This window comes from Protopterus annectens, chromosome 8.part0 (genome assembly GCF_019279795.1).
Source record: "Protopterus annectens isolate FY-2018-M chromosome 8.part0, PAN1.0, whole genome shotgun sequence".
In the NCBI taxonomy this organism is placed as follows: domain Eukaryota; kingdom Metazoa; phylum Chordata; order Ceratodontiformes; family Protopteridae; genus Protopterus; species Protopterus annectens.
This window is the reverse complement of record NC_056741.1, coordinates 1,558,396,702-1,558,417,771: the sequence shown is the minus strand read 5'-3', so window position 1 is coordinate 1,558,417,771 and position 21,070 is coordinate 1,558,396,702. Positions and strand designations below refer to the sequence as shown.

General features: G+C 39.2%; 1 protein-coding gene across 1 annotated transcript in view; it reads right to left on the bottom strand.

Annotated features, from left to right (window-relative positions):
* LOC122808512 (CXADR like membrane protein) overlaps window positions 1-17,706 on the bottom strand; it is a 490,245-nt gene extending 472,539 nt beyond the window's left edge. Inside the window, exon 1 of the mRNA XM_044079467.1 lies at window positions 17,541-17,706. Within this exon, the coding sequence (XP_043935402.1) occupies window positions 17,541-17,706 (166 nt within the window). The remainder of the gene's footprint in view (window positions 1-17,540) is intronic.
* Window positions 17,707-21,070: the final 3,364 nt, after the last annotated feature.

The window sequence follows — 21,070 nt, the reverse complement described above, 5'->3', positions numbered from 1 at the left end:
CCAGTGTTGTAGAAATACAAAACTAAGAACAGCAAAAACAGCAGACTGTCAGCCTCTAAAACAATCGTAGGAAACTTTTAACAGAAAAACACTAAAAACATCCACAGTAAAGCCCTTTTGTCTTTTTGTTACCAAGACATCATCAGAAGTCTGAATACAATTCAAACTAGCACCATTTTAAAATTATGCAAATACAGACACACCTCTAAAACAAACCAATTATCACAAATTAGCGATGTAATCAGTAAAAAAAAAAAAGAAAAGAAAAACTTCAGAAAGTGAACACAGATTCAGTTGAGTTGTGTAAATATCCCCTCCACACACAAAGATAAAACTTTTTTCTTAACATTAGCCCCACTGAAAATGCTAACAAAATTCTTTGAAAAGATTTTGCACAATGCTTTATGATTAAATGATACGGAAATACCAGCAATGTGCCTAAAATTGAGGCATCTCAACATAATTTATGTGCTCTTCTTTTAAGCTCACTACTGACTGAACTATTCTCATTTAAACCAGGAACGTTTGTAGCATCCAGCCTGAACTGCTGCTACATTTCTTGGTGAAGCAGCTTGTTCTACCAATCACCTACAAAAGAGAAATGTTTATTTGTTCCAAAACTAAGAAAGCAAACTTTGTGAAACCAGTACAAACGATGGCATTCATGGCTAAGGCACTTTTACCATCTTTACGTTGAATACTGTAAAGATGTTGGTAAACATGTTTGTTTAAAGCATTTTAGTTTTACCCACGTAAAAAGTGGGGCACAATGCATAGGTAGTCATAACTCTCTGGGAAGAACAACTGAACTTTCCACCATGACCAGCCAAATCAAATTGCCCTAGCAAATGGCCATTGCAGAGTGCATTAATACAGGGGCATTGATGGCAATGCTCACATTTCTTAGTGGATGAAATTCTAGCATGGTGGAAAGTTCAATTGTTCCTCCCAGAGAGTTTATACATGGCTACCCGTTCATCATGCCCCATTTTTTATGTGAATTAAACTAAAAATGTTTTAAACAAGCACATTTACCAACATCTTTATAATATTCAACATAAAGATGGTAAAAGTGCCTTAGCCAGACATTCCATTGTTTGTACTGGTTTCACGAAGTTCACTTTCTTGGTTTTGGAACAAATAAACATGTCTCTTTTGTAGGTGATTGGCAGAACAAACTGCTTCACCAGGAAATATACTGGCAATTCAGGCTAGATGCTACAAACTTTCTTGGTTTAAATAATAATATTTCAATGGTGAGCTTAAAAGAAGAACAAGTAGATTATGTTGAAGTGCCTTAATTTTAGGCACATTGTTGATATTTCAATGTCATTTAATGTAAAGCATTGTACAAAATGTTTTCAAATAATTTTGTTAGCATTTTTAGTGAGGCTAACATGAAGAAAAAGTTTTTTTCTTTGTGTGTGTGGGATACTTACACAACTCAACTGAATCTGTGTCCACTTTAAGAATTTTTTCTTTTTCTTTACTAATTATATCAGTAATTTGTGTTGACTGGTTTGTTTTAGAGGTGTGTCTGTATTTGTATCATTTTAAAATGGAGCTAGTTTGAGTTGCATTAAGAGTTCTGATGATGTATTGGCAACAAAAAGACGAAAGTGCTTAACTATGGATGTTTTTAATGTTTTTCTATTAAAAATTTCCTACAATTGTTTTGGAGGCTGACAATTTGGTGGTTTTTGATGTTCTTTATTTTATGAACAACTGTTAGTAAGAGGAATATTACCTTTTTATAATAATTTGATTAGGCCAGTTATCAGGTATTCTGACTCAATTTGATAATACAATCAAGGTCAGCTAAGGAAACTGGAAAAAGTTCAGATAACACTTACTAGGAACATAGCAGGGATGAGAGCATAGAAAAAGACAAATCAATTAAGGATTTATTTATTAATTTATTTACTTACTCACTTGATTCATTTAAATTTGTTAAACAGCATAGGGTTTTGATCAACACAGATTATGTTCAAGCCAGCCTGTATATAAACATAAAGAAAGAATACTTAAACAATATAAGACTTAATTAACGATCAGGTAATGCTGATTGGTTAAAGCAATAATATTTATGTAGTATAGCACTAGAAACATCAACTTTAAGTAAATAAAAGTTATCTCGGGTCATAAACAAGATCATCTCCTCTTTCAGGACAGTAGAGAGAAAACTTGCTCTCTTCATGGACTGGGTGGCTGGTCTGTAGTATTCAAAACACATATGGACAGCAGTGAAGTAGCTGCCTTGCACACTGCTGAAAAATGCCTTGGTTGTGGCTGCTGCCCTAGTAGAGTATGCCTTCACTGCTACACCCCTATCCACAAAGACTTCTTGTTGAAATAATTAAAATAGTAACTATATAGGTGTTATCACATTCTTGAAAATTTGTAACCCTATATATACATGTATGTATATTTCCAAGATTGTGAGATTCAAGATTATGGTAGTAAACCTGCAAGCTTTTCCAGATTCTGAGCATAAACCTTACAAGATATAGTAAACAGAAAGGCAATAAAAATGTAGAAGTTGCAGTGAGGGAAGTATACTTAAGGATTTAGGGATCTGAATCACAGAACCTGTTTACAAGAAAATTAAATGACATTCTTCTAGAAATATTGTCAGACCCGGACAATAGTTAGAGATATTCAAATGCAAGGATTTATCACAGAAGAAGGAAAAGAAGGTGCAATGACATCACAGTGAAAATAAAATAGGGGAAATGGGCAAGATTATTTTACTCGTTTGACATAACACAAACATCACAACTCCAGCAATCAAGCACATCTAGAATTATAAAACTCATGATATACATAGTTAATGAACTGGTTTTAAGATCAGCAAGGGATCATCTACCTATAAACCTATGAGGAAACATGCTAAGGTGGAATAAAGATTTTCAACAATAATTATGACAAAAAATATGTTGTGCTGTTAAGCTAAAGGTTTTAAAGCACAAATGTTTATCTAGCAATGCTGAATTATGTCCACACTTAGGAATAGACATGTAACTATTTTACTTTTTTAACATCTGTTTATTCTTCTGGTCTAAACCTAAAAATGGCCCATGCACATCAGCACTCTGCTCTGGTTAACAAATATTAAAACGATTGGATAATGTTGGTTATTTTTTAAATAGTAGCAATATTTTGCCTGGGGGCAGCAAAATGGTATAAAATTACAGAAGGAAGAAAGATGGTCAAACAGTGAAAACAGGAAAACTGTGATGGCTTCAAAAAAATCTAATGCAAATCAAATTTATTGAAATAAAAATGGTTTGAGATTGCCCTTTCTAGGTTATAAAGATTTTTCCTAATAAAGTATTTATTATAACATCACAACATAAGAACACAACTATTTTAAGATGTTTTGTTGTGTCTTTTGGCTTTTTCCCGGTTAGGGGTTGCCGCAGTGGAACTCCGGTCCGCTAATGATTGGCAGTAGATTTTTACGTGCCTATTTTAAGATGTTTATTTTAATATTTATAGTTTACAGTCACTTGCTCAGATCAGTCAGTCTAGTGACGCAGTGGCAAAAGCATGACTGTTAAAGGAGTCAGCTGCTCATATTAGGCTGCTTACCTACCACAGGAGTATCATGATCTTACTTCAGTGTGGAGAGCCTTAAATGGACCAAAGTCAATGTCTCGCTGAGAAAGCAATTCATGTGATACACTGTCACCCAAGGCTCTCTCCTTCTCCAAGATATACCTTCCGTTCAATATCTGCATATGTGTATCATATAACTTCCCTAGCAACATATGAGCTATCATTTAAACCCAACACTACACAATTTCTCTGATAATAATACTGCCATAAAAGTCCCTTTTAACCCTTCCATAACCAAAATGCAAATAACTTGTGACAGTCATTGTACTACTTTATCTACAGTAACAACGTCTGCATTACAACAATAAATATCACACCACAGTTTTATGTTCCATAAGGGTCCAGAAGAAACAAGACTATACATCTGCTGCAACTACACATCACAACAACCTTGTTGTATGCATTTTCTTATTTTGTAACCATTACTGACATTTATGTTAGTGTAATCATTATTGCACTTTAATAGCACAATTGAGCACATTTACAAACACTGCTAATAAAAATAATTCTTGTAAGCCATATGCCTTCACTTAATCTTCATTTTGTTTAACTGGAACTGCACATTTCATTTAATGCAGAAATACTACCATCACCTAAATATTCTATACATACTAATACATTTATTTTTGCCAAGATTAGCATGGGGTGTTGTGCCCTTACCCTAAAATAAAAAGTTAGACTGCATTACTGTGGAAGATGTTTTCACATCAGAAGTGTCTGTCTGTCTGTCTGTCTGTCTGTTTAGGACAGGCAGTGTGTGAATGAAAGCAAAGGACATTTAGGGTGATCGCAACAGAGTAGCTTCTACAGCAGCTTGATGGGGATGGGAAGAATGCAGTGTCTCAAAGACACAAGTTAAAATACATCACTCTGATATTTTTTCTTTAACCTTTTCACAACCTAATATCAAAGAGGTGCACAGAAGGTGGGTCTTTTTTGTTGGAGATAGAGAGGTAAGGAGGCAGGTTGTGTATGAAAATACAGAAAAGTTATGTGATCTTTCCGGCCTAAGTCATTGCAGGTGTTTTATGACAAAGCTGAAATTTATTGCAACATGCCTTTCACTGGCTTCAGAATCACACATTAGAAACATGGACATAAAGTGGTCAGACTTTGTATGAAAGCAAAGAACAACCATGAACTATACAGAGTGACTGATATAAGTAATTTGGGGTGGTGGTGGAGGCAGTGTATGTGTGTGCAGGAAGTGGCAGGCTGAAATAAAGTACTATGATCTTTTTTTCTTTCACTTTGAAATGTCAAGAGTATACATAAAAGTTGATATCTTTCTGGAATGGAGGTGAAGAGGCATGTTGCATATGAAAACACAAGGTGACACATGATCACTGCTGGATAAAAATGAGATAGGTTGTTGAGAAGAAATGTATATGTCTAACAGCAGCATGCTGAAATATGTTTCTGTGGTCATTATGTTTTTTTTTTGTTTTCATCTCAGTGAGATGTCAGAAGTATGGAGAATGTTGGCCTTATTTTTGGGCAAGTTATATGTGAAAGCAAAAGACAGTTAATATGATCATGTCAGTGATTACTGATATAGTCTGCTGAGGAAACATTATTTGTCAAAGAACAATGTGACCATTATATTTATGTAATACATTCAGTTTAAGGAGGTATACCCTGACAGAAGGGGCTTATTTCACTGGAATAGTATGTGTGTGCTTTATTTATACCCAAGTATGTTGTTAGAAGTCCCTACTTGTATTGAAAACTATATACATCTAATGCACCGTATTTCAGAACATTTCTTTCTTTTTTTAAATGTTATTTACTTCATTAATAGTATATTACAGTCACGTCCAGTCCTCATGCATGGTGCATTACATATCATCAGTGGTTGGCTGCTTTATTTCTAACCCTAAAACATCACCTTCAGAAATCACAAGTCCTAACAGTCTGGGGTGACATGGACCAAAGTCTATTTATAGTGACGTTTTCTGGCTACATTTATGGTTTGATATAGGTAAGTGGGCACACCGCAGGCCATTTTTTTTTTTTTGGGGGGGGGGCACGTGACAGTACCTAATGCAAATAAGAAAACTAAATATTCTGTACATAGCTGAGTAAGTAAATCAGTACTAAATTCATTGATTTGCTGGAAGGAAAAAAATGAAGATATTTGGTTCATAGGTTCATAGGTGTGTACCAGGCTAATGGCCCTGGAGCCTATAGGTTCATAGTTGTGTACTAGGCTAATGGCCCAGGAGCCTATAGGTTCATAGGTGTGTACTAGGCTAACGGCTCTGAAGTCTATAGGTTCATAGGTGTGTACTAGGCTAATGGCCCTGGAGCCTATAGGTTCATAGGTGTGTACTAAGCTAATGGCCCTGGAGCCTATAGGTTCATAGGTATGTACTAGGCTAACAGCCCTGGAGCCTATAGGTTCATAGGTGTGTACTAGGCTAATGGCCCTGGAGCCTATAGGTTCATAGGTGTGTACTAGGCTAATAGCCCTGGAGCCTATAGGGTCATAGGTGTGTACTAGGCTAACGGCCCTGGAGCCTATATAAGCCTAGCCAAAGAAGATCATATTTGGGAAAGAAAAATAACAGTCATATTACTGTAATTACAGATATAAGACAACATAGCTGAAGGAAAATCCAAACTTCTGTTATGGCTGCTTTCTCATCTTTACTTTACTGTGTACTAACAGTGAATTAAAATGTGTAGTGATTCCCTTTGTTTCTCTGGATTTAATCTCATTTATGTGATATAGAAAATTTTGAAGAAATCTAAAAATTGAATGTGGTTGACAAACTGTTTGGACTTAATGCATTTATTTCAACAGCTGATGGTAATATGAAATGCAGTACAGATTACCAACTTTGTATTGTGATCAGTCAGCCACCTCAGTTGGATATCTGATTGATGCTGTTAAGATAAACATTGGTGTCAAGAACTACATTGGTTATTATAGAGAATTCAGCAAGTAAAATGATAGTGGCATGTTTGGGGGGGGGGGGGCTGGTCCATTATACTCTGCCTAGGATCCCACTTGACCATGATCTGGCTCATATTTTGAAATCTTTCATGTTTAAGATATGCATTAATAGTACAAATTATAAGTACCAGCAGATGAATAAAGAAGGAAAAGGTGTCCAGAGTTTGTGTTCAACATGTATAGATAGCTAGGAGTTTGATGCAGGGTCACAGGTGAGTGTAGTTAAAAAAGTTAGATAGGCATAGTGTGATGCAGCTGAGTCCAGGTATAATATGGTCGTATCACATATCGAATCAGTGATTCAGAAAAAAGCCACATAAACTGTGCATGGAAATGGGAGGGGAATTGGAAGCTAAAGTGCTTCCTTTGCTTATATGCTTCATATATGTTCATAGGTAAGTAACTAAGCTAGCTGCTCTTGATAGCCATTTTAAGCATATTCAGTTCTACTTTTTGTGCTCAAATTAACATCCCATTTTGTTCTAGCTTGTCCTTACCCATCTCATTGTCTATAATTATATATAATCCGTAATGAAAATAACTGGGATCATACCACAGATCATTTGAGGGGACCCATGCATGGGAATCAAGCATTTAGGAGCTGCTTTTGACCATTAGTGGTATACGGAGAAATCCTGAGGTAAATTTTCTGTTTCCTACATTGTGTGAAGTACTGGTATTAATATCCACAGTGGTTGATGTGAAGTACGTGTTGTCACTACTAAAAGAGATGGATTTTATTAAATAAAATGTATACCACATTTAGTGCAGATATTGTACAACCTGTACAGTATGCCTGCAAGTAGAAAGTTAGTGAGGTAATTTAGTTGTGTTACTTGAAGAAGGCGGTGTGGAGTCAGCATATTAGAGCATGGTTATGCGTGTTTAAATGTTGACAAGGGAAGGGATGGATGATTGGGGAACAGGAATGGGGAATAAACCAAGACATAGCTCTAACTCACTAACTCCCAGCATGAGCTAACCAGGCCGGGTATGCACAAAAGCAACACCCAGTCTTTACAGCAGATCAAAGGAAATAAGAAACAACTTCAGTGAGAGAACTGGTAGTTGTAATAAAGTAAAAAGCAGAAAGCAATTAAAATGTAGAAAGAAAATACACAGTGTTCAGAAAGTATGTAGGACTAAGCAACATACAATATATTTAGTCCAAAGAAGACACATAAGTAGGAGGAAAAAAAACCTGCAAAGACATTAAACCCGGGATAACTTGTGGAAGACATTAAACCCGGGATAACTTGTGGAATTATAAATATAGCAGGCACAAGCTGAACAGCACAGGTAGTTGTAAAATCTAAGGGAAATGAAACAGTTGATGAAGTACTGTGCCATGTTAGGCTGTAGACAAACAGATGCAGGCAATAAGACTTAAGGTAGCACTTGATATGCTGGACGCTAGTGTACACCTATGAGGAGACAGCAGGAAGCTTACAGTTCAGGACATCAAAGAACAGAGTCCCTGAGAGTTTATGTTGTGAGGGAATGAGATATGATCTATGAATGAAGATAAATAACAGCAAAATAATAAGTCAGAGGGACAAATAACTACAAGGACAACAATCAAATACAGAGCAAGTAGGATGCTCAGACAAACAGTACAGGGCGTTAACAGATGCTGTAAAATGAATGCTGTATGAGGCAATATAATAAATAATATTAAGGAAAAAAGGATAACCAAAAACAATACAAGAGGATATTGATATTCTAAATTGTATGCACAGTAAGTTATACAGTAATTCACAATTTACCTTTCAGATGCCCTTTCTATTCTGCCTATGCACTGCACGCATCTACTCTACTTGGCTGTATTTTTTCATTTCATACTTTTTACTCCTGATCTTCCTGGGCTGTTCTACTATATACTACATTTGGGGATCTGTACGTGACTATAGTAACCATTATTGATTTCTTGTAGCATTTATTTCTGTACCTGCTGGTCTATTAATTTGTGTATTGCATTTCAGAATTTATTGTATCTACAGTTAACCCTGTATTAAAGTTTGGCTTGTATTTGAAGCTTTCTGTACTTACTGTTATTCACTGCCTTGATAAGTGCTCTTTATGGAGCTTTTCGCCCCAAGTCTCTGCTGAAAATGGTTCATGCTCATTTGGACATACCTGGTTAACAAATGTCAAAATAAATAAATAAATAAATACATGTAAGGAGTTAGTCTGAAAAGAAGGAAAGCCCATAAGTAAACACTGCTAGCAATATACTGCACTCTACTTCTTTGTAGCAAGCCAAGTAAGTCATATGCTAACAAGCTGCAATGGTTCATAAAAAATATATCCAGTGTCAATATTTATAAACGATGGTACAGTCTCTTAAAATATAATCACACAACATTGTACAGAACACATTTCACACAGCAATGGTCATGGAGCTGAATGCATCACTCATTGCACAGTACAGCTCAGTAAGTAGTCAGAAAAAGTAATAAAATTCCTGCACATAGCAAAGAGTACTGCAACGCAAAGTAAATACACACAAAGCCAGAAAGATAGTTAAGTATATGGAATTAATCTTTGAGAGGTTAGAAAGTAAAGTATTAAAACAATGAAGCAGTACCAATTATAAATCAAAAGTCAGCAAGTGAGTATACGCAGTATGCTAAAACTTTGTTGCCACAAAGACTGCAAGCATAAAATATCACTGAAAGGTCTTCGCATATATAACAGTGAATGCAAAACCAGTGAAACAGCATGAGGTGTAGCAACAAAAAGATAGCAGGTGTTTGGTGAAATAAACAAAATATAATTAGCAGTACCTGAACTAAGATTGCACCAGCTGCAGAACAACCACTGAAACAGTGCGCAATTATATAAAACTATTAAGACAATAAACAAGCAATGAACATTTCATTGAGTAAATGCAATTAGTGGTATATGGGCTCTGTAATGAGCAATTAGGTAATATGTACAGCAACAAAATAATGGTGTGCTAAGATGTCATGCACACAAACTGCATAGATTACAAGTAATAAATACATAATGATGGACAGGCATATCAATGCATTCAGTATAATTGTAGATGCACAGTAATAGGAGGTAAACATCACCAAATGCAAGGAAGCAAACCACATACAGTGAATACTAGGTGTCTTTGCAGAATAAAAAAGAAAAGGTCAGTGAAAACAAGAAAGCTAGTGCTTTATGTCATTAAAAGATAGAAAGGTATTAAATGGAAGAGAGACATGAATATAACATAAGATAATTATCAAGGAGAAGATACAGTGTCTGGAGGGGAGAGGCATAACTGGGCTTACTGCATGACATCTAGGTAATAGGTAAAAAGTGAATTAAACCTGGTGGGATGGGATGGGCAAAGAATAAAAAAAAAAACAGAAGGTAAAGCAAGTAGGTCAGAAAAAGAGCAAAGCTGTGAAGAGACAGCAGTAAATAGGGCTACTGCACAGCACTTAGTAATAAGGTAAAACTCATATGGAATCACACCTCAGGCTCAAAGCAAAAGCCAGGCAGGCTGGGCATCGACAGAAGTGAGATCTGGAGCTTTACAGTAGACCAGATATGGCAGAAAAGGTAAGTGGATATCACCTTTGGTCTACCGTGAAAAGGGACCACTAGTCTAGTGGGACTAACTCAGTCAACAAAAGGATAAATAAAACAAGCAGAAAAACATAAAATATGTAAATGGTAAAATATACAGCATTTAAATAGTATGTAAGACAGAGCACCATAAAATAAAGACAGAATAAAGAGGAAGTATAAGAAAACAACAAGGTGTGTGTGTTTGGGTGAATTCTTGTAGACACTGAACCTGGCATTACTTAAGGGATATGTTCATAAAGAAGGCACACACTAAACAGAGGTACTTCCACAAATAAAGAGAACTGAAACAACAGCTACCCAGCTAGAAGAAAATGCTGCGCTGAGCTAAGCCGTAGGCAAATTGATGCAGGCAATACTGTTTAAGGCAGCAAATCTGGTGATGGGCTATGAGGAGACTGCAGAAGTCCACCAGTTCAGGGCAGCAAAGAGCACAAAATTTCCTGAAGGTCTGTATTGTGAGTGAATGCCAATGAAATGTCAGCAGGAGTCTCAGCAGAATAAATAAGAAAAGGGCAGTTCCTATTCTCCCTGGCCTTTAACTGCAGTGAGTCAGAAGCTTGAGCCACATGTTCAACCACAGACTTTCTTGGATGATTCTCTTAAAATTTTCAACTGGATTCTGGGAGGGAAACTCCTACAAATATTAACAAACTTAATTCCACTAAAAGTAGAACTGGCAGAGGGTGCTGCTGTTGAGAAGATAGGAGGGAAGCAACTTAAATCATGCTTTCATGAATAAAGAAAACAAAATTATTTTTTAAATAATGTCCTTGTCCTGTTTAGAATGTGAAATTTCCTCACTTGTGCCATATACAATTCTTCGTATTTTCACACTCTTTCTAAAGCCTGTGATGATGCAGTCACAGTGGCAATATAGTGCTACTCACAATCTGAGCTCTTTGTTTAAAAAAATTCTCTTCCTTATTCCAAACATGCAAAAGAAGGAGAAAGGTGACTACTTGAATTTTGTGTGAGAAAGTACAGTTGTGTAAAGTCTTACCATAACAGTAGATGTTCTTCTCTTCACTGTTGCAATATTCTTTACCTAAGGGATCTCCTGCCAAGAACAGGCCAAAGTCTGGCCATTATAGCAAAGCCTTCACTTCTTATATGCACTATATCTCATACATATGATCACTATACAAGCAGGAGCAGGCTTAGGTTATCTGGTGCCCTAAGCAAAAGGGCTCCACAGCCCCCACACAACACCTGGTGCCCCATCCTGGTCTACTTACACCAAATAAGTACTAGAATAGCTCCCCTGCCAGGTGGCACCCTAGGCAGCCACCTAGTTGGCCTATGCCTAAGGCCGGCTATGTACGCAAGGCTTAGGGCATAAAGGTGACATACAGGCGGACACACCCAGAACTGAAAAAGCCCCAGGAGGAATTGAATACCCTCAGGGACAAGGAGATGATATACATCCAGAAGGAAAAAAGAAAGAGGAAGAGGGACCCCTCAGCCAGGAGGGCAACAAAAATGCAGGGCAAGAGCCAGCATAGAGGGTGTAGGAGGGAGGAACCAAATACTGCAACAGTGAAGAAAAGGGCTTATATTGTTATGATAAGATTTTACACAAGTGTACTATGTCCTTCCATATCACTGTTGCAGTATTCTTTACCTAAGGCAAAGTACAAGAGCTTAAAAGGAAACCTGGGAGGAGGAAGGCACAGTACAGCCCTCTACAAACCCATGCAGGACAGCCTTGGCAAAGCGAACTCTGGCCCCGGAAATAATAACCAACTTGTAATCCTTAGTGAAAGTATGAACAGAGGACCAAGTAGCAGCCTCAAGCATAGAATTGGTATCCAGACCCTTGAAAAAAGCAACAAAGGAGGTAACCGCACTAGCAGAATGCACCTTTACAGATGAGGAAAGACATTTGCAATGAAAAGAATAACAAAAGAAAATGGCCTTAGAAATCCAGGACTAGATGGTTTGCTTAGAAACAGCCAAACCCAAATTACTGGGATGAAAGGAAACAAAAAACTGCTCATATTTGCAAATAACTTTAGTTTTATCCAGCTACTATCTGAGCTGTCTATGCAAATCTAAGGTGTGAAGAACTTTCTCATTGGCAGACTGCGGAGAAGGAAAAAACAGAAGGAAGCTGAATAGACTGATTAAGGGACAACTCACTGACCACCTTGTGCATAAAAGAAGGATTAGTATGAAGAGACACCCTGTATCTATGAAAAATTAAGAATGGAGGAATAGTCATGACAGCCTGAAGTTCAGACACTCTCTTGACTGAAGTGAAAGTGAAAAGGAGAACAATCTTCCAAGTACAATGTTGTAAGGAAGCTGAAGACACAGGCTCAAAAGCAGCCAGAGTCAAATTTTCAGGAACAAAACCGAGGTCCAGGGAAGGTGAAACAGGCTTCCCAGGAGGTCTGACATGAAGGATGCCTTTGAGAAATTGCTTGATGTCAAATCTAGAGCCCAGAAGAGGAGGAGCTAAGGGCAGACAAGCAGAAACTGCTGAAAGGTGAGCTTTAAGATTATGCCAACCCACCATGGAGCAGATTACAGAAATAAGAAAGAACTTCTGGAAACTCCACAGATACGAGATTGTGATGGTGAGAGAGGCACCGGACAGAAACTTGCTTCCATTTTGACATACAGGATTTTCTGGTAGTGGGTTTCCTGGTCTCCTGCAGAACCTACAGCACGTCCTCAGAAAAAAAGTGCCTTAAAGGGATCAAAACCCTAACACCCACAGTTTCAGCTGAAGAGTGGACAGGTGAGGTTGGACAAGAGATCCCTTGTCTTCTGTAAGAAGATCCATCTGGTAAAGTAACTTGTGGTGCTTGCCCCTGGCTGCATGAGAATAAAAGGGGAACCAAGCTTGTCTGGGCCAAAAGGGAGTCACCAGCAAGATTTTGCCTAATCTTGTGCAGAACTTATGGCAACAGAGTAAGGAGGGGGATGCATACAGAAATATCCCTTTCGAAGGAAAAGACAGGGTATCCACTTTCCAAGCCAGAGAACTTGGGACTCTGAAACAGAATAGAGGAAGTTGTCTGTTCAGAGGGGAGGTAAAAAGATCTGTCTGAGGAATACTCCATAGATGAAAAATGTCTAGGAACACATCTCTATAAAGCCCCCATTCATGAGCTAGTGTGCTGGACCTGTTCATAGAGTCTGCCACTAGATTGTGCTCTTAGTTAATGTAAACTGCCAGAAGAGTCATTTGATACTGGACAGCTAGATCCCAGACCTGATGAGCTAGTCTGTAAAGAAGACAGGACATCATGCCACCCCACCCCACTTGCTGACATACCACATCACTGTGATATTGTCTGTGAAGATTTTGAGGGACCTGGGACAAAAGAAAGAATTAAAAGTTTGGACAGCCAGAAGCAGAGCCCACATCACTTTTATATTTATATGGTCTGAACTCTGATGAGGAGGCCAGAAAACCTGAATTTATGGGGGCTGCTACAGAAAGCACCCAACTCCTGTCTTTGGCTCCTGAGTGAGAACTGGAGCTTGAAAAGGAAGTCCTGGATTGTCAGAGAGCTGATGAAGCTCGAGCTTGAAACAGAGAAGAAAAGGCGCTGGGAACTCCAAGGGATGGCAATGCTGCAGCCACACAGATTTAAGATACCTCTGAAGTTTCCTCATATGCAGCTTGGTGAGAGGGAGCATAAAGATAGGGGAAGCCACACACACCACGACTCTGATAAATTCCCTGGCTATGAAAGATGCCAGAGGAAGAAGGGAATGGAAAAAGGCATGAAGGAATGCCAACACTGGAATCATCTGGAAGCTGCATCCAAGGAAAATATGATCTCAGAAAGGTGTCAGAGCTGACTTCTGGAGATTTATGGTGAACCCAGGATTGTGGAACAGACAAGCAGTAAACCAGAGATCCTGAAACAGACTGCTAGGAGAAGGATCTTGAATAAGCAGGTCATGCAGACAGTGAAAAATCTGGACACCTTGAAGCTTGAGAAAAGCAATGACAAGAGCGAGGCTGGGGTGAATATCCTTGGGCAGTAGAGAGGCCGAAATGGCAAAGGAGAGAACTGAAAATGCAAGGAAGAGAAAGAGAAATCTAACAATTTCCTGAAGAGAGGATGGATGAGGATGTGAAGGTATGTATCCTTGAGATCCACAGACACCAGAAAGGTATTAGGAAGTAGAAGAGGAAACAATGTCTGAAGGGATAACATCTGAAAGGAAAGAATCTTGAAAAAGGTGTGTAGCAAAGAAAGATCGCAAATCAGTCCCCATATACCCTCCTTTCATAGGACCAAAAGCATAAAACCCTTCCTTACCTGGGTGGGAGGCACAGCTTGAATGGTGCCTTGATCCAAAGGAAAGTGAAGAACCTTTGGGAAATGAGAAGGCTGTTCCTGATAATGTTTAGGAATGCCTGAAAAGAGAGGAAGGGACATCCAAACCATGAAATATCCCTGATGAATAATGGGCTGTCTGTTGTGATTTGTAACCAATTTGGAAAAGACAGGGAGAGGCAGAGGCACAACAGAATCTGGCCAAGAGAAGGGGGAAGCAAACCTTCAAACAGAACCAGGCTTATCATAAAAAGAAGGTTTCTGAGAGGCAGGAATCTTTCTAGACTTAGCAGGAGGCACACACTGGGGACCCTTCTTCCCTTTAGGAGAAGGTTAAGACTACAAACAAAGGCAGACTTGGAATGATAGTTCTTCTGAAATTTAGGAATAGGAGAAACAAAAATAAAGGTTAGCAGCAGCCGATCCAAAAAGACTTTTGTTATCCAAAGCAGCATCCAAATGTTTGTCCATTGTGTCATTATGCAAAACCTGAAGCCAAGAATAATGCCTCATAACTGAACCAAAGGCAGCAGCCCTCAAAGAGACATCAGCTGCATCACAGCTGCATTTGACTGAATGGTGAGCAACTTGCAAAGTGGAACCCAGCAGGGAAAGGGCCAAAGCCTTCCCCTCAGAGTCAGAAAAGTCAGAAACCACCTCAAAAGTCTGAGAAAGGACAGCCAAAACATACTTGGTCATATGAGTCTGGTATTTAATGGCCCTAAAGGACAAAGTGGCAGCAGTGTAAACCTCCTTGCCTGATATTTACATGGCCCTAATATCATTATCAGAAGACAGCAACTTGGTGGAGTGCAACAATTTGGATGGCTTGTCAGAAGAGACTGACACTACAGAAGGGTTGGCAGAGGGGCATTTATAAAGAAATTTGCAATCCTCAGGTACCTTGTAAAACCTATCTGGCTTTTTAGGTGTAGGAGGCTGACAGTCCGGGATTATAGAAGCTGCAGAAAAGGTATCTAAAATGGCAGAAAGAACAGGTGGAACAGCAGAAGGTTTGGGAGACTCCATCCGGAGGAGCTCATATTACCTTTTTTAAATATCAGAGACCTGGGAACAATCTCACTTAAAATAATACATCATGTGGGCAATGCTATCCCCAAAGAAGAGTTCTTCCAAAGGAGAGCCTGGACTCAAGGAATCCTCCTTCTCTAATCCATAGTCCAAGGGGGAAGGGATTTTGGAAGAATAAGCTAGTGATGCATCCAATTAACTAGGCCTCTTGACTAGAATGGAAGACAGGGGAGCAGGAACACAGACTCCCTGAGGTGGCCTCAAGGCCATCAAAGCACTGAATAAACCCTAAGTGAAATCCTGCCATTCATGTCGGGGATCCTTCATAACAGGGTAAATATGCTTTGTCTTTTTCTTTCTTCTGTGGGATGTCTGCACAAAACACCCTTAGAGGGTCAGACACCCTGACATGACTCCATAATAGTTGTAGGAATCTTCTCCCTCATTAAAATCTGAGGAATACTCCTCCGTAGGAATCTTCTCCCTAATTAAAATCTGAGGAATCCCCCCAGTCCTTTGGATATTATCAGTTGAGGTTCCCCCTCAACGTCAGGTACAGATGTTTAAAAAGCCTCAGAGGATGTGTGAAAAGGCAGATCCATGCCAGTCTCTAACAGATTGTGGCAGAGGAATCTAGTGCAAGCACTGGACAGTCTTCAGGGCCTTCACCAGCTTCAAAAGAGATGTCTGGGGGAGGGAGGACAACAGCTGGATCAGGCCTGACTTTTCTGGCCTTTTTCTTTGCAGACAGCTGGCCCTCAGGACGGGAGGGTTGTACCATAGCACTCTGAGCCAACAACTTAAGATGTTGGTTTTCTAGGTATATGGACAAGGAGGATAGGCAGCTATTGAGGGTCTTAGGCACAAATGGCTGGAAAATAGACACTGTGTATGACTGTGGGAAGCTCCCAAACAAAGACACTAGTCGTGATGGTCTTTATGGGAAATCTGCCTCCCACACTGAAATTTGCCCTTTCTGGATGATATGAACATAACAAAAATAAGAAAAGGAAGAGAAGACACCCCAATAGGGCATTTGTCTGAAAAAATGACTTAGTGACCAGCAAAGCAGAAGGGCATTCAGACCCATGTTCAATAACAGCATTCAGACTGGCGGCAAAGACGTTCTGAGTTCATGCATCTGTATATTTATGTCCTACACTTAACACAGGCAGCATATATGTGATGTACGGCACCTATAAGAACTAAAGGCTTTGGTATACTGGCCAGACATTGGACTATCCTCAACAGGAGAGCCCTTAAGTAAAGGATACTACAACAGTAATATGGAAGGATATTAAAGTATTAAACTCTGCTTTGAGTAATGGTGAACTTTGTTTCTGTCATGCATCTATTTATCTATTGGATAGGTGAGGTTGTCATTAGTCCCTATTCAGCTATGAGCCATGCTCACTATCAAGTAAAAACAAAAGAATAAATCAGTTACAAATTTTTTTTCCACAAAGAGTTATGCAAAACACCAGGCATAATTTACTTACAAATTTTGATTCATAAATTACCATCAACAGATGCAAGTCAGAATGTAGTATATCAAATTACTTGAAGTAGATTTAGTCCAAGGGGGAAGGGATTTTGGAAGAATAAGCTAGTGATGCATCCAATTAACTAGGCCTCTTGACTAGAATGGAAGACAGGGAAGCAGGAACACAGACTCCCTGTGGTGGCCTCAAGGCCATCAAAGCACTGAATAAACCCTAAGTGAAATCCTGCCATTCATGTCGGGGATCCTTCACAACAGGGTAAATATGCTTTGTCTTTTTCTTTCTTCTGTGGGATGTCTGCACAAAACACCCTTAGAGGGTCAGACACCCTGACATGACTCCATAATAGTTGTAGGAATCTTCTCCCTCATTAAAATCTGAGGAATACTTCTCCGTAGGAATCTTCTCCCTAATTAAAATCTGAGGAATCCCTCCAGTCCTTTGGATACTATCAGTTGAGGTTCCCCCTCAACGTCAGGTACAGATGTTTAAAAAGCCTCAGAGGATGTGTGAAAAGGCAGATCCATGCCAGTCTCTAACAGATTGTGGCAGAGGAATCTAGCGCAAGCACTGGACAGTCTTCAGGGCCTTCACCACCTTCAAAAGAGATGTCTGGGGGAAGGAGGACAACAGCTGGATCAGGCCTGACTTTTCTGGCCTTTTTCTTTGCAGACAGCTGGTCCTCAGGACGGGAGGGTTGTACCATAGCACTCTGAGCCAACAACTTAAGATGTTGGTTTTCTAGGTATATGGACAAGGAGGATAGGCAGCTATTGAGGGTCTTAGGCACAAATGGCTGGAAAATAGACACTGTGTATGACTGTGGGAAGCTCCCAAACAAAGACACTAGTCGTGATGGTCTTTATGGGAAATCTGCCTCCCACACTGAAATTTGCCCTTTCTGGATGATATGAACATAACAACAATAAGAAAAGGAAGAGAAGACACCCCAACAGGGCATTTGTCTGAAAAAATGACTTAGTGACCAGCAAAGCAGAAGGGCATTCAGACCCATGTTCAATAACAGCATTCAGACTGGCGGCAAAGACGTTCTGAGTTCATGCATCTGTATATTTATGTCCTACACTTAACACAGGCAGCATATATGTGATGTACGGCACCTATAAGAACTAAAGGCTTTGGTATACTGGCCAGACATTGGACTATCCTCAACAGGAGAGCCCTTAAGTAAAGGATACTACAACAGTGATATAGAAGGATATTAAAGTATTAAACTCTGCTTTGAGTAATGGTGAACTTTGTTTCTGTCATGCATCTATTTATCTATTGGATAGGTGAGGTTGTCATTAGTCCCTATTCAGCTATGAGCCATGCTCACTATCAAGTAAAAACAAAAGAATAAATCAGTTACAAATTTTTTTTCCACAAAGAGTTATGCAAAACACCTGGCATAATTTACTTACAAATTTTGATTCATAAATTACCATCACCAGATGCAAGTCAGAATGTAGTATATCAAATTACTTGAAGTAGATTTATCCCCTACTAGAAGAAGAAGAAGAATTCCAAGTGATTAAGTAACCCTGTCACTGATTATAGCAATTTAGGGCACATGGGGAATGCATGGCGCTTACCTCTAGCATAAAAACATTCATTATAATCTGGACAATGTCCACTTGCAGTCACAACTAAACATGCTTTGTTAGTAGACAGCATATCAGCCAGTTTCTCCTTCTTTGTGCTCCCATACAATATGAAAGTTTAGTTGCTATGAATATGCAGTGTGAAGATATGTTTTGTTTAAAAAAAATGTTTTTACATTATAAATAAATGCATATTGTGTGTGTGTGTGTGTGTGTGTGTGTGTGTGTGTGTGTGTGTGTGTGTGTGTGTGTGTGTGTGTGTGTATACATACATACACAGCAAGAAACTTAAAAACATTTCAAAAAGGATTTCTCAACATAAACACTTTAGAAGGCAATCAGAGATTGATAATTTCCTAAATGTCTAGCAGTCTGCTGCATTCAGAGTCTGATTTATGTGTACTTCAGTAGGAAAGCAAAAGGAATGCTATTTTAACAACATACATTTTAGCTGCATGCTTGACTATGGGGGGGATTCAGTAATCCTCCATGTAGGATGAACGAAGTCCTACTCGGAGACTGCCATCTAAGAGTATGATGTCATCGTGTCATGCATATGCATGAGGGCGCACTGACTCAACTCCCAGGCTAACACGGAGCATGTAGGAGTGCAGGGGGCGTGTCAGACTGCAGAGCAGTCCAAATATCCACACCCCTGCCAGTGCCTAAATCTGCAAATGTCAGCAGATATGAGTGAGTCTGCTCAAATGTGTATACCCCCAACACTACACTCCCCCACATTCAAAAGCCCTGTACAAATGAAATAAAATGTAAAACAATTTTTTTTTTATAATTCATGATATAGCTGCCCGTATTTGCACGTGTGTGCGTGGGTGTGCCCATTGCTTAGCTACAGTTAGCAGTTTAGACATCGAAGAGGATAATAAACCACTTATATGCAAATTAAGTCAAATAGCAATAGTGTAGTGGTAGAGCCTTCGCACAAAGAGGAGGCATTCCCGGTTCGAGTCCCACCACTCCCCTTTCCATTTTCTTTAGGAAATCCATGCATAAAAATAATTCCTGACATTTATCTTTTAAATTTTATGAAAATGCATCGAAATGGTCTATGTAGTAGTGAACGATATTCTAAATATATATAAGAAGGTGAAACTGTCATGCATACTAATAAATGCATAAGTAACCTATCTTAAGTAATGTGAAGCACTGCTAAGCAACGTTTACCAGTATTAAGCACATTTAAGAATAATTGCCCATAGCTAAGCACTGGTGTATCTAGTGCAATAGCTTTGCGTGGAGCTGCGCATCGTGCAAACTAGCGCAAACCAAACATGTTTGCACGAAGCTGCGCACCGCACTAACTAGCGCAACGTCTGGCAACGTTGGTAAACGTAGAGCAACATTGAGCAAAGTTGAGCAAAGTTGGCTAAACACAGCCACACCCCCTACCGGTCAGGCCAGTACTAAAATAAGAAAGCAATGACAGGTCTCGAACCCGGGATAGTATGCATCATAATCACAGTACTGATCCACTAAGCCATGACAGCATTTGATGTTCATGGACTGTCAACACACATATACGTATGAATCAAAGTTTACCCAGTGCTAAGCAGGTGTGCACTCAGCTGAGAACTTTCAAATCTGACCAATCACAAATAAGTGCAGGAAATGAAGCATATTTAAGCTCCATAGGCGGTAATACTCACCATAACTGGTTGTAGCTCCCATCTGCAGGCAGCAATGGCTGGTGTTGGAGAGGACTCTCGCTTCCGAGTGCAACAGTGGGGCATTGAGGAGTCAAAAGTGATGGTTTGGCTCCTCGTCCATCATCATGATGCTAGACTCCTACAGGACCAGTTCCAGGGCATGGAATACAAAGCGGAGGCCTGGAACCATCTCGCACATGAACTCACCAGTGCCACAGGCATCCCTCGGACTGGTGAGCAGGTTAGACATCACCATGCAGACTTGAAGAGACGCAAGCAGGACCAACTGAACCAATGGATACAGGAGGCCCATGGGATGCAAAATGCCCCACTACTGAGTAGGTAGCCATGGACTGAAGTATGTAAATATTGCTAGTGTAGTCGATAGTATGGATAGGTATATGTCAAAATATCAATTCATTTACTTCACAGCTGCAGGTGTCCGTGCTGTGAATCAGCAAGCCTATGCAGATAGGCTGCTAAGGCTACACCACCAGGCAGGTTAGTAATTTGTCTGCATGCATTGTTATATAAAATAAGTGAGAGAGCCTGACTAAAAGTGTCTTAGCCCAATAATAAAGGTATAATAAGGCTTGAATAACCTCTCTGCATGTACTGTTATGTAAAATAAGTGAGAGAGCCTGAAAAAGAGTGTTGTAACCCATTAATAAAGGTATAATAAGTCCTGAATTATTTCTCTGCATGTATTGTTATATAGAATAAGTGAGAGAGCCTGAAAAAGAGTGTTGTAAACCATAAATGATGGTATAATACATCCTGAATAAGATGTGTGCATGCA